The sequence below is a fragment of the Sinohyriopsis cumingii genome, chromosome 1, assembly GCF_028554795.1.
Source record: "Sinohyriopsis cumingii isolate HCF-2022 chromosome 1, ASM2855479v2, whole genome shotgun sequence".
Classification (NCBI taxonomy): Eukaryota; Metazoa; Mollusca; class Bivalvia; order Unionida; family Unionidae; genus Sinohyriopsis; species Sinohyriopsis cumingii.
Genome location: NC_142961.1, coordinates 4066604 through 4081275, shown reverse-complemented (window position 1 = coordinate 4081275; position 14672 = coordinate 4066604). Strand labels below are relative to the sequence as shown.

At 34.7% G+C, this 14672-nt stretch overlaps 1 protein-coding gene across 1 annotated transcript in view; it reads right to left on the bottom strand.

Moving 5' to 3' along the window:
* The window catches only part of LOC149806331 (laminin subunit alpha-like), a 246986-nt gene that overhangs the window by 157545 nt on the left and 74769 nt on the right, over positions 1 to 14672 (bottom strand). The window contains exons 20-26 of the mRNA XM_089951669.1: positions 14445 to 14613; positions 11410 to 11558; positions 9731 to 9845; positions 8701 to 8783; positions 6437 to 6581; positions 4880 to 5009; positions 833 to 978 (exon numbers count right to left, since the gene is read on the bottom strand). Coding sequence (XP_089807795.1) covers positions 833 to 978; positions 4880 to 5009; positions 6437 to 6581; positions 8701 to 8783; positions 9731 to 9845; positions 11410 to 11558; positions 14445 to 14613 — 937 coding nt within the window. The remainder of the gene's footprint in view (positions 1 to 832; positions 979 to 4879; positions 5010 to 6436; positions 6582 to 8700; positions 8784 to 9730; positions 9846 to 11409; positions 11559 to 14444; positions 14614 to 14672) is intronic.

Below are 14672 nucleotides of genomic sequence, written 5' to 3'. Positions count from 1 at the left end.
GGTGGCCATATTTGATTTCAGATCTGCATCATGTTCATATAGGATCAACTAGACATGGCAATAAATTGTTTATTGAAAACTATGTTGATATGACCTTCCATTCAGGAAGAGTAGCAATAACAAGATTTTCAAGATGGCTGCACTGGTGGCCATACTGTCAGACAGCAAGATTTTCACTGTGGACTGAGTAGAGATCATAAGAAAGCTTTTAGCGAAAACCCCATGTTGATATGATCATCCATGTATGAGGAGTAACGACAACAAAATTTTCAAGATGTTAGATCAGCACCATTGTCTTGTTGGACCTACTAGATGTCATAAGAAATCTTTCAGTGAAAATCCCTTGTTGATATGACCAACCAATCTCAAGGAGAAGTGATAACAAGGTTTTCAAGATGGCTGATTTATGATTTCATGGCAATCCTCTAAATGGTTCAGGAGGAATAGCAATAACATACTTGTTCCAAGAGACACATGGACAGTGGTCAACAGACCATCTCATTCGACATGGACATTGATCAACAGACCATCTCATAAGCTCTTCTTGTCAAGTACAATTAAAATGTAAAATCACACATTTCAAGCTGGATTATCTTCATTCCTGAATTACCTCTACTTCACAACAGTTTAGGAATGAAATATCACAGAGCTGTAAACTCATCAGCAAACAACCAAGAAAACAATTTTCATAATGTCCTAAAATCTGTTTTACAGCAACAACAAAGCATTTAGAATGCAGGTAATTTAACATAATAAAATTTTAAATGCACTTTTGAAAAAATGTTTAAAATTTTGTTTAGAACGAGACGAGAGTTTAAATGTGATAACTCACCAGCCAGATGTCCTGTCCTGAAGTGTTGTTGAAAACCAGTCTAACTGGTTTGTCCTTTAGACTAAGTATGTCAGTTCCACGGTCATCCAAATAAATTAAGCCTCTGCATCCAAAAGCATTAGGGCAGTACTGTGGCTGGAACAAGCCTAAAGGAAGAAATATTTGGATTTACAAGCAGACAAAATTATTTATGTTCATTTCAATTTACCTCAACTTGTTTTACAATGTATGTACCAAAACAAAATCTGTATTGTCATGAATTCAAAGTAGCAAAACAGATGGACTTAAACAAAAAGACTACAAGTATCTTCACTTCCATTAAAATGCTTCTGTTACATCACACCCTATTTGTTGTGCACCGTGCAATGTTAAAATGTTTACAATTTTTAAAAAATGACCATATCTAATAGGCACAAAAAAATGACCATATCTAATAGGCACAAAAAGGGACCATATCTAATAGGCACAAAAATATGACCATATCTAAAAGACACAAAAAATGACCAAACTTAATAGGCACAAAAAATGACCGTATCTAATAGGCACAAAAAAATAACCATATCTAATAGGCACAAAAAATGACCATATCTAATTGGCACAGAAAATGACCATATCTAATAGGCACAAAAAATGACCATATCTAATAGGCACAAAAAAATGACCATATCTAATAGGCACACAAAATAAGCAGGATAAAAGTGTCAATACTGACTTACCCAGGATAAAAGTGTCAATACTGACTTACCCAGGATAAAAGTATCAATACTGATTTACCCAGGATAAAAATGTCTAATAGGCACAAAAAAATAAAGTGTTAAAAACATCCCATAATACTAAACAGATTCATGCACCTCAATGAATGGAAACTGTAAACAAGAGCTAAAACAGGACAACTAAACAAGATAAAAGTGTCAGTCCTGATTTATCTAGGATAAAAGTGTCAACAGTGATTTACCCAGGATAAAAGTGTCAATACTGACTTACCCAGGATAAAAGTGTCAATACTGTCTTACCCAGGATAAAAGTGTCAATACTGACTTACCCAGGATAAAAGTGTCAATACTGACTTACCCAGGATAAAAGTGTCAATACTGACTTAAGCAGGATAAAAGTGTCAATACTGACTTACCCAGGATAAAAGTGTCAATACTGACTTACCCAGGATAAAGGTATCAATACTGATTTACCCAGGATAAAAATGTCAACACTGATTTACCCAGGATAAAAATGTCAACTCTGCTTTACCCAGGATAATAGTCTCAATAGTGAATTATCTGGGATTTTCATACAGTGGGAGGTATTCTTGCTTTGACATTTTTAAAAGGGGTGGGTTATGTGAGTAAGATTTTTACATTTGGTGAGGCAGCTTTAATTTGAGATCAGTTTCAATAAACTTTTGAAACATGCATGATATATAGCTTTGAAATAACATAAAGAACCATTTCTCAGCATTCCTGGCACTGGGTAACCTGGATGCAGTCATCAATATAGGTCTGTTTCATCAATGTGTTCTTTTCTTTTTATTCCTGCACTGATAAACTGTCTAGAAGATCATAAATTAATGGCATGCTATCGAGACTGTGGTAATATCAATGCCTAGGGACACACATGCAGTTTTCTATCATGATTAATCATATTAACAGCCAATTAACAAATGACCCCAACTTTATCAAAATCGAGGCAAGCTTCTTAGACAAACCCGATAATTGTCCATCAAAATCCACAGTAAAAAGTAAATGTAAGGAACGTTTCTCTAATTTTTGCAACAGCATAAATGGATATGGCAATCAGTTCAAAACAAGGAAATGAGAATATTGTGTGTATTTGTATTAGTAAGAACAACTTGATACAAGTTATTGAACGTGAAATTAGCCCATTGATTCGAAGGGTAAAGCAGAGAGTGCTGTGTGTAAGTTTAGCATGTGCCGAGTATGTTACTCTAAAACTTCAAGAAAAAAGACTTGTTAGGACAGCAGCACCAAGGACTGCATGTAACAGTTCACCTCAAAGTTTTGCTATTTGTAGCAATGGTGTCTATATATGGTGAATCGGCATCATTTATACAAACTTCAAAGACCTTCATACCAGAATGCCAAATTTGTCTGAAAGTGGTCCTTTGGTTTTTGCAAAGTTTAAAATAACAACATACGCATGATGCATGACACAGTAACCTATCATAGGCTCATCTGGTCTTAATTTCACTTCAGAATGCCAGATCAACACCACATTTTCCTATGTTATACATAGAAATGGACTAAAACTGGACAAGATATTTATTAATGCATTAAATTACAGAAAAAATAAAATTTAATTTTAAGCACAACAAGCTGTCAGCAGATTGTTCCTGTCATTAACACTTGATACATGATGGCAAATTTGATCAATATAAGCCATGCAAATTTACAAGGATTTCCTGCATATGATCCTGAACAAAGGCAAATTCGATGACTGTTTATGGTATTTGTTTGCCTATTATTTTATGGACCTTAAGTGACAATGTAACTCCTCAAATGTAAGAAAATGAATACCAACCAATAAAGTTTACAGTGATATTGTACAGTTCTGACTTTACACCAATTAAAATATCACTTTTTATTAACTCTATTAATTCACTAGTGATTCTCCTCAAACAGGAAAGTTGACCTGTAAGAGTGATTTACCTTTGTACTCCTCTCCATTAGCAAAGATGCTGACTCTGATACTGGGACCAGTGTTAGGGTTAGAGTGATTTACCTTTGTACTCCTCTCCATTAGCAAAGATGCTGACTCTGATACTGGGACCAGTGTTAGGGTTAGAGTGATTTACCTTTGTACTCCTCTCCATTAGCAAAGATGCTGACTCTGATACTGGGACCAGTGTTAGGGTTAGAGTAATTTACCTTTGTACTCCTCTCCATTAGCAAAGATGCTGACTCTGATACTGGGACCAGTGTTAGGGTTAGAGTGATTTACCTTTGTACTCCTCTCCATTAGCAAAGATGCTGACTCTGATACTGGGACCAGTGTTAGGGTTAGAGTGATTTACCTTTGTACTCCTCTCCATTAGCAAATATGCTGACTCTGATACTGGGACCAGTGTTAGGGTTAGAGTGATTTACCTTTGTACTCCTCTCCATTAGCAAATATGCTGACTCTGATACTGGGACCAGTGTTAGGGTTAGAGTGATTTACCTTTGTACTCCTCTCCATTAGCAAAAATGCTGACTCTGATACTGGGACCAGTGTTAGGGTTAGAGTAATTTACCTCTGTACTCCTCTCCATTAGCAAAGATGCTGACTCTGATACTGGGACCAGTGTTAGGGTTAGAGTGATTTACCTTTGTACTCCTCTCCATTAGCAAAGATGCTGACTCTGATACTGGGACCAGTGTTAGGGTTAGAGTGATTTACCTTTGTACTCCTCTCCATTAGCAAAGATGCTGACTCTGATACTGGGACCAGTGTTAGGGTTAGAGTGATTTACCTTTGTACTCCTCTCCATTAGCAAAGATGCTGACTCTGATACTGGGACCAGTGTTAGGGTTAGAGTGATTTACCTTTGTACTCCTCTCCATTAGCAAAGATGCTGACTCTGATACTGGGACCAGTGTTAGGGTTAGAGTGATTTACCTTTGTACTCCTCTCCATTAGCAAATATGCTGACTCTGATACTGGGACCAGTGTTAGGGTTAGAGTGATTTACCTTTGTACTCCTCTCCATTAGCAAAAATGCTGACTCTGATACTGGGACCAGTGTTAGGGTTAGAGTGATTTACCTTTGTACTCCTCTCCATTAGCAAAGATGCTGACTCTGATACTGGGACCAGTGTTAGGGTTAGAGTGATTTACCTTTGTACTCCTCTCCATTAGCAAATATGCTGACTCTGATACTGGGACCAGTGTTAGGGTTAGAGTGATTTACCTTTGTACTCCTCTCCATTAGCAAAGATGCTGACTCTGATACTGGGACCAGTGTTAGGGTTAGAGTGATTTACCTTTGTACTCCTCTCCATTAGCAAATATGCTGACTCTGATACTGGGACCAGTGTTAGGGTTAGAGTGATTTACCTTTGTACTCCTCTCCATTAGCAAATATGCTGACTCTGATACTGGGACCAGTGCCTGTGGGCATGTAGTAGTGGACCACCATTCTGTGCTGTGTGGGTGACCGGCTTGACCCTGAGATCTCAATCACAGACTGAAACACAATGCAGAAAAGGAGACTGTTAATCTGTTGCTAATTAGGTCTACCCCTGGCCAAAGCCACATCAGCTCTGTGGTTAACGTGCCAGAGTTATACTACAATCAGAGCTGCCAGTGTCAGCTACCATGGTGTGTCCTTCGACAAAGTACTTTACTCCATCTGCCCTGGCACTCAATAACCTACTTGTGTAGATGTGCCATAAAGCACCAAACCAAACCTTCCCCATGCCAACACCTCTCCTATTAACCAACCTACTTGAATTACAAAACTCATACACATAGTACTACTACAATGACACATCAGCACACGTGTTCTGAAAATTAATACAAAGGTCTGCAATTTTCTTGTACAATAAATCAACATTACCTGAAACTAAAGACTACAATTAATCAGTTTCCAATTGCAATTATCAAAGTACTTTTAAGAAAATACAAAACGTAGTGTAGTTTTATATTACCATCCACATGTGAAAGTAATTACAAATGTCCAAGGGGAGTAACCCACCCATGTCGTCATATTGACTCTCTGATCCAACCTGATTTCAACCCCACCTGAAGGAAGGATACACCAAGTCTGGTGATGAAAACCAATGGTCCCCAATCATATGGCTCCTTTGAGATTCAAACACTAGTATACAAATAAATGCACAGAGATTGTACATAAGTATTAATTTTACATACACCACTTGGACTCAATGATATAAAAGGTCTACCTTGTTGCTCACATATAACACACCAACAACAGAAACCACAGACCCAGTTGTGCTATCACATATTGCTGTGGCAATTCATAATCCATGTTTTGCAGACTGAGATTAGCTGACACATCAGTGACAGCCAATAAGGGTCTATGTAATGGTCTGGAACTTTTGTTGTGAAACCCAGAGTTTGGACAATGCTCATTCAGGGGCCATAACTATCCTTAATGCTGATGTGGCATTATGGAACTTTGTTCCTTCTAATGCTAGGAAGAGGTAATATCAGGGGGTACAACTCCAGTAAATGATGTTATGAAATACTAGAATATATTTTCTCATCAAAATAAAAGTTGCAAGCCAAATTTGATTGAAATCCAAACATCCATGGTAAAGTTATGTTGTTGAAATGAAAGAGATCAAGCAATCAGAGGCCATAAATAAGGACAAAATGGCTGAAAATTGAACTCTTTGCATGTCTCACCAGTATAATGTTGCTGTTGTGGGGTTTAATGTCATTTTTCAGAACCAATGACCCATGCTCACCAATATAAAGCTGCACACAATATTGCTTAAAGTCCAATAAATACTAGTAATGTTATATTGCAAAAGACAATTACAGGATGGCTGGGAATGTGATTACCATAGCACTGAGCAGGGCCTAAATTAAAATCTGCTGGACATTAAGAATTTCAAGTTGGTTGATGGAGATGCTTCTTGTACTCACCAGGGTATTATTTAGCCTAACCAACCCGACATCAGATTCCAGTATCCCTGGGGGACGAGTTTCTGTCTTGAGATTTTCATTTGGAGGGGCTTCAAATTCGATCCGCACTGAACCCACTGGAGTGGAGTATCTGCCCGTTATACATCTGTACAATGAAAATATTACTGAATGTAAATTACTTTATTATTTTGTTGTAGGCTTGTGTTCCCTGTTATACATCTGTACAATGAAAATATTACTGAATGTAAATTACTTTATTTTTTTGTTGTAGGCTTGTGTTCCCTGTGCTCTGATAACTCAAAAATAAATGTTGATATTTTTAAGTCAGTTGAAGGTTCAACCATCTAAATATGAGAGGTCCACAGAAAACCTTGTCTTGCATTCAAAATGCACCAGTATTAGCTGTTAACACCATTTATGTTTTACCTTCAAACTTCTTAATGTATTGCCTGAAAATTAGTAATGTACTGCCTGCAAATTATTTGCATGTATTGTATGCAAAGTAAACTATCATGTACTGCCTGCAAATTATTTGCATGTATTGCATAAAATAATCTATGATGTACTGCCTGAAAACTACTTGCATATATTGCATAAAGTAATCTATGATGTACTGCCTGCAAATTATTTGCATGTATTGTATAAAGTAACCTATGATGTACTACCTGCAAATTATTTGCATGTATTGTATGCAAAGTAATCTATGATGTACTACCTGCAAACTACTTGCATGTATTGCATGCAAAGTAATCTGTGATGTACTGCCTGCAAACTACTTGCATGTATTGTATAAAGTAATATATGATGTACTGCCTGCAAACTACTTGCATGTATTGTATAATCTATGATGTACTGCCTGCAAACTATCTGCATGTATTGTATAAAGTAATCTATGATGTACTGCCTGAAAACTACTTGCATGTATTGTATAAAGTAATCTAAATGTACTGCCTGCAAACTATTTGCATGTATTGCATGCAAAGTAATCTATGATGTAATGCCTGCAAACTACTTACATATATTGCATGCAAAGTCATCTATGATGTACTGCCTGCAAACTATTTGCATGTATTGTATAAAGTAATCTATAATGTGCTGCCTGCAAACCACTTGCATGTATTGCATGCAAAGTAATCTATGATATACTGCCTGCAAACTAATGATTGGTGCATTGCTTGCAAACTGCTCATTGCCTGATAACTGCTACATGTACTGCCTGCTATCTACGCAAAGGATGTAAATGCCTGCAAACTATGCTGTTATTATGTCACATAACTCTCAAAAACCAAACCACTAAGTTGATGACATAAACCATCCATGCCACCATCACAAATGGAAAGTTGACACACGTGGTGCAAACAGACAAAGCTGGCATGAAAATAAACCCATACAAACATGAAAGAAACAAAAAATATTAAAAAACATGAATGCCCTGCACTTTCCTTTTTCTATGACCCTGTATTGAAATCTACACAAGAGTAAACTAGTCAATGGAGCGTGAAATACAGGGAAAATTGACTTTTGCAAGGTTTTCAAAATTTCATGTCTTAGCACATATCTAGTGTTAGGATGAATTTACTAACCCCTCCTGCTCCTACCACACCCAAATCCACTGTAAGTGTGAAACAAGATTCCCATGAAAGGACTAATGTTATACTGGGTAATTTTGTTTTTATAACAATTCAAAGCAAGTTTGCTAATTTCTTCTTGTAATCATTTTTAATAATTGAGCAATGAAGTCATTTCAGACATTCATGAAAAATGTTAAACATTCATGAAAAACGTTAACATATCAAATTTGTTAAGAAGAATATTTTCTTACATATTTCACAAAATCTCCCTCTCTCTCTCTTATTATATATGGAAACTGATGGCCTTACTGGATATCCACATGGCACCATTTTCATTTAGGACCAAAGATGCCATGAGAAGAATGTGTGTGCAAAGTTTCATATCAATCCTAAAGTAAATGAAACTAAGACAAGATACCTATCATGAGGCCTCCATCAAACGAATTACTTCTGGACCAGAGTCACATGATCAAAGAAAGGTATCTTTCTTAATTTCACTGACTACAAATGGCTGTAGCAGGTAACAATATTCTTTCTACAATCCTAAAGTAGTTTAAAAGAAGTGGTGACAACAAAATTATACTACCAGATGAAGATGACAAAAACAATCCTGGATAGATCAAAAATCTCAGCCCCCTGACTAAAAATGAATGGTCAGTCCTAACATAGGGAAAAATTCCTCAAAAGACTTACTTTCCATTGATCCTTATGCAAACAATGCTAGGACGAACATAGCCAATGGACCAGTCTGTGTAGGGAATTGCTACAACTGACTCCTGGAAAAACAAACAAAAAAGTTACAAAGATGGTCTTAGCATGAATAAGAAAGCATATTCTCCTCAAAAGCTTAATAATCTAAATATTATATGCCTGAATTACAGCACATATGAAACAAATACATTTTTACTACTACCCTGGTTCTGCTGCTGATCAAAGTTCTTATCACAACAGGCATTAGAACCAGAATAAATGCACAAAATGTACTGAAAAATATTTATATTCAGCACTCATTAATGAGCCTACATGTGTAACTTTTGCTGAATTATCATGAACTGGAAATCGGCAATGAGGTCAGGTGCTCAGAATGCTGTATTACTCTCCTTTTAAAGTTTATAAAGCAGTGCTGATTTGTCCTTCTTCGGATCTGACATGTCTTATAGTTGGAAAAGATCCATCTGCTCTAACATTTTCTGTCATATAACATGCACAACTCACACCATAAAGAGTTTCACTTAACATATGACACCATTTTTCTTTAAAAGTACAGACTGGTTCACAACTTAACAAGCTTATCAATATAATGAATCTGATGCAAAGTTCACATTTGAAGAAACCCATCTATTATTTTTTAAATGGGTCATATAAATAGCAAAAAAGGAAAGTACATTTATGCTATTCTTATGCAGCAGTCACCTTTTTAAGAATATTCTCAAATTTATGAGTGGAATTAATGAAGTGATAATAAAAATGACAAAAATAACTTTTTATTGCTTTATTTTTATTTTAGTTTTTAATTTACCCAAAAGGCATACATCATACAGACTAGAGGAATAGGTAATTTGGTGATAAAAAGCATAATAATTATGCTAAAAGCATAATGGTTGGCATGTATGTATTTAATACAATTAAAAGTCAAATGACTCAAAATCTCTAGCAATTAACAATGTCATAATTCAAAACATACATAATTTTTTTGTTTACATCCTAAAAGATAGAGACTTACAATTGCTGCATTGATGTTTTCGTCCCCTGTTATCTTGATATGAACAGATCCTCCAGTGAAGTTAAACTGACTAACCATCTCATCAAAGCCTGTCAGGATTTGGCGACATAGGGAACTGAAATTGACAAGTTCTTGACAAGTTATCTGGAAAGTTGATCTTTGAAACCAGACACAATTAGAATGTATGTACAAACTTTTATTATGCTGTATTTGATAAAGAGATCTGGACAATTTACAGCTAAGAATCACTTACTGGTCATCCTAATGAAGAGCAGGCCATTTAGATTATGAGACTCATTACACAGTCATCTCTGTAACATTTGTCTGTTGGAGTCAACCATGACTGAACTTGTCTGTTGGAGTCAACCCTGACTGAACTCTGACAACAGGTCTATATAACATGTACAAGTTCATCTTGCTATAACATTTCCATTTTTTGTCTGACTTCAGTATACTGGAATATGCATGCCAATTTTATCAGAAAATCTTTAATTCTAAACAATCAAATAACTTAGCACAGCATAATTAGTAGGTAAAATAATAGACAACAGCTAAGAAATAACAGATACAAGTTTAGAAAGATGGAGCAATATCTAGACAAGGACAGACTGACTGACTGACAGATTTTATGGAAAAAATATATAGCAATCAATATTTGCAATATCAAAATTATTATTATTACTAAGTCAATATTATTATTATTTAGTCAATATTTATTATCATTTAGTAACTATTATTAATATTTAGTCATTATTATTATTATTATTTAGTGAATATAAATAGAAAATAAGGTAAAAAACTGAGATGGAGAATATGCATTAGGAATTAATGGCATGTCAACACTGTCTATATAGTGCCAATGTAATGTTTAAAAAATGCTAAAATAGTGAAAAAAGGATAAGTATGGTGGAGAGTCCTGAAGTAAAATAACTCAGACACATTATAGAAAACTTAATATAAAAAGATCTATGAATGCTGATTCAATTAATATGAATAAATCTTACTAAATTATGAATGCATTATAATTTTACACCTAATTCATTTCATTCAGAATTTTCGTAATCACCACCTTCAAGGCTATGTTACTATGGATACTTATAATAAACAGTATAGTCTGGACTTGTAATTCTAAAACTTCAATGTAACAGACTTCAAGTCATTAGATTTAGCTATTTTTGACATATTCAGATTGACAATAAAAAGTTCTACAAAATAAAACTTTTCCCAGATAAAATGGGGGATTTATGAATAGGCCTAAAAAATAAATTGAGAGTAATAAATTGAGAGTAATAAAAAGCACTGAAGAAGTAATAAATATAACCAGCTCTTGAATTTGTCTACTATTATTTGCAATTTTTTGCCACTAAACAGGCACTTTGAGTGTAATTTTATACCCATCACATTTTGTTGTGTAATGGAATCTGATAATCCTAATTTATTCCAAGAAGAAATGTATACCATCTATACTCCAACAGCAAATCACACATACCTGATTGGCCACTGCATAATGTGCCAGCACATATGGGTCTATGCTGTTTCTTAGGAGCAATCAATAGTACAAATAATACAGACCCTGATCTGCTGATGGATTATGTAATGTCAGATTATGATCTATGTTGTTGCAGATGGACTTGACTTCTAATTGAGTAATTTCACTAGTGTCCAAAGTATCAACACACCTGTATTGACAGTTGTACAGAATGGCAGTTGCCTGCTGGTCTCCAATATCAAATAACAGATGCTGGGTGCCGTTCCCCTCAGAGTAGTAGTTCAAGACCATCACATAGTGGCCTGGCTTGGGAACATTCATATCAAGATGCAGAACCCTCTGTAATGATAAAAAAAAAATATGTACAATAAAGTGCCCCCTTTTCACAATTCCTTAAATTTCTTGCATCTCAAATATATTTTTCCAAATATTATATTGCATAAATTTACACTTTTTAGAATTTGGCTTTTAAACAAAACATACTTTTTGTACATGCTAGTATAAACAAAATTAAACCACATTTTATTTATCTCTGCCTTTTAGATGTGGCACAGACTATAACAGCAAGTCAATACATGATCTTTAAATTCCATCAATTAAAACAATATATAAATAACACCATCAATTAAAACAATATATAAATAACAATCTACAACATTATGAAATTGTTTTATATTTCAAGCAGAGAATGTTTCTCATTTCCTCAACTCTTCACCCGCCTCTGAAGCCAGCTATAAACTTCATAAATGTCATGCAATGGCTTCAGCTCACAATGCAATCACTGTACTTTTTACAAGACACTTCTGTGAACACAGAATAACATCCTATAACTGTAACCAGTAACTATTGCTGACAAAATGTACCTTGTTTCTACTGTATAGATGATATAGAGACTGCTTCCATATATCCTGTAATTACTGTATAGATGAAATAGAGACTGCCTCCAAATATCCTGTAATTACTGTATAGATGAAATAGAGACTGCCTCCAAATATCCTGTAATTACTGTATAGATGAAATAGAGACTGCCTCCAAATATCCTGTAATTTCTGTATAGATGATATAGACAGTCTCCAAATATCTTGTAATTACTGTATAGATGAAAAAGAGACTGCCTCCAAATATCCTGTAATTACTGTATAGATGAAATAGAGACTGCCTCCAAATATCCTGTAATTTCTGTATAGATGATATAGACAGTCTCCAAATATCTTGTAATTACTGTATAGATGAAATAGAGACTGCCTCCAAATATCCTGTAATTACTGTATAGATGAAATAGAGACTGCCTCCAAATATCCTGTAATTTCTGTATAGATGATATAGACAGTCTCCAAATATCTTGTAATTACTGTATAGATGAAATAGAGACTGCCTCCAAATATCCTGTAATTTCTGTATAGATGAAATAGAGAATGCCTCCATATATCCTGTAATTACTGTATAAATGAAATAGAGACTGCTTCCAAATATCCTGCAATTACTGTATAGATGAAATAGAGAATGCCTCCATATATCCTGTAATTACTGTATAAATGAAATAGAGACTGCTTCCAAATATCCTGCAATTACTGTATAGATGATATAGAGACTGCTTCCATATATCCTGTAATTACTGTATAGATGAAATAGAGACTGCCTCCAAATATCCTGTAATTACTGTATAGATGATATAGACAGTCTCCAAATATCTTGTAATTACTGTATAGATGAAATAGAGACTGCCTCCAAATATCCTGTAATTACTGTATAGATGAAATAGAGACTGCTTCCAAATATCCTGCAATTACTGTATAGATGATATAGACACAGCCTCCAAAAAATATCCTGTAATTACTGTATAGATGAAATAGAGACTGCTTCCAAATATCCTGTAATTACTGTATAGATGAAATAAAGACTGCTTCCACATATCCTGTAATTATTGTATAGATGAAATAGAAACTGCTTCCATATATCCTTTAATTACTGTATAGATGAAATAGTGACTGTCTCCAAATATCCTATTATTACTGTATAGATGAAACAGAGACAGCCTCCAAATATCATGTAATTACTGTATAGATGAAATAGAGACAGCCTCCAAATATCATGTAATTACTGTATAGATGAAACAGAGACAGCCTCCAAATATCATGTAATTACTATATAGATGAAATAGTCATGGTCTCCAAATATCCTATATTACTATATAGAAAAATAGACTACCTCCAAATATCCTGTAATTAGTGTATACATGAAACAGAGACTGCATCCAAATATCCTGTAATTGCTGGCAATGCAATATAATCACTATTTGAAAAATTTAAAATGTAATACAGTAAAACCTATCTTCAGTGACCTCAACTACCATGTGACACTTATGACCACAATAGTCGGGCACAATTGATTTTATTATATAAATTCACTATCATGAGTGACCACCTGCAGAACATAACCAGCAACCATGACAATTAACAAGCATCCCTTGAAATGAATGCTGCTCTACTGCGCAAAAAGGATTTTCAGCAATTAAAGTTAAGGCCATTTCTTCCTTGGCAGTATCAAGATTGAAACCATTTCTGATAATCCTCAGCATCAGCAAGATTTTTAAATTAGCTGGTGTGGGCATCAGCATTGAATCATTTTCATTTTGGACAAGTAGACATCATAAGAAGTCTTTTCATGAAAACTCATAATGTCATAATGGTTATCCACTTGGGGGGAGTTGTTACAAAATTAATTTTTTAAGACAGTTCACTGTAGTAAATCCTTCGTTGATCAAGTTTATCTCTTTATGTCACTCATAAATAAAACGTCTGGCTTTTCTCTTTCAATAAATTTATTTTGTTTCTGAATCAAATGGCTATTTATTTCTTTCATTCATTGGTATATATGTGTGTGTGTGTGTGTGTGTGTGTGTGTGTGTATATATATATATATCTTTATTGCTATATAAAATTTGTTAGATCAGCTGAATGTAATGTTGTAACAGGAATTTTGAATGCATGTACAGTAAACTGAGGATTTATTTCCTTAAGCCTTGTTCAGTTCTGACCTTGTAAACTGATCATCTTGCACAAACCTGTAATGTGAGGAGCCTTTTGGCAAAAGGGTTGGTCTCGAAAAACAGGTTTAAAAGCTATAATTTAAAATCATTACTTTCTGTGCGCCAGTATTTTTTTCTTCGCATGAAAACTGAGACATGAATAAAGACTTTAAAAGTCATACAAAAATTGCTCTGACCTGTGATGGGTCAAGGACAGCCATGGATGTAATGCCTAGGTCATCCAGAATGTTCTGGTTGCCAAAGACACTGACAGGATGTCGTTTATCTCCATCAATAATGTAGCCATTCTCTCCAAACACAATGGGGTAGTCAGTTCCTATATTTGGGTAGTTGTAGTGAACACATCTGTTGAAGAAAGGAGCAAGATAAATTTACACACATTAGAATAATAGAAATTTATCGGA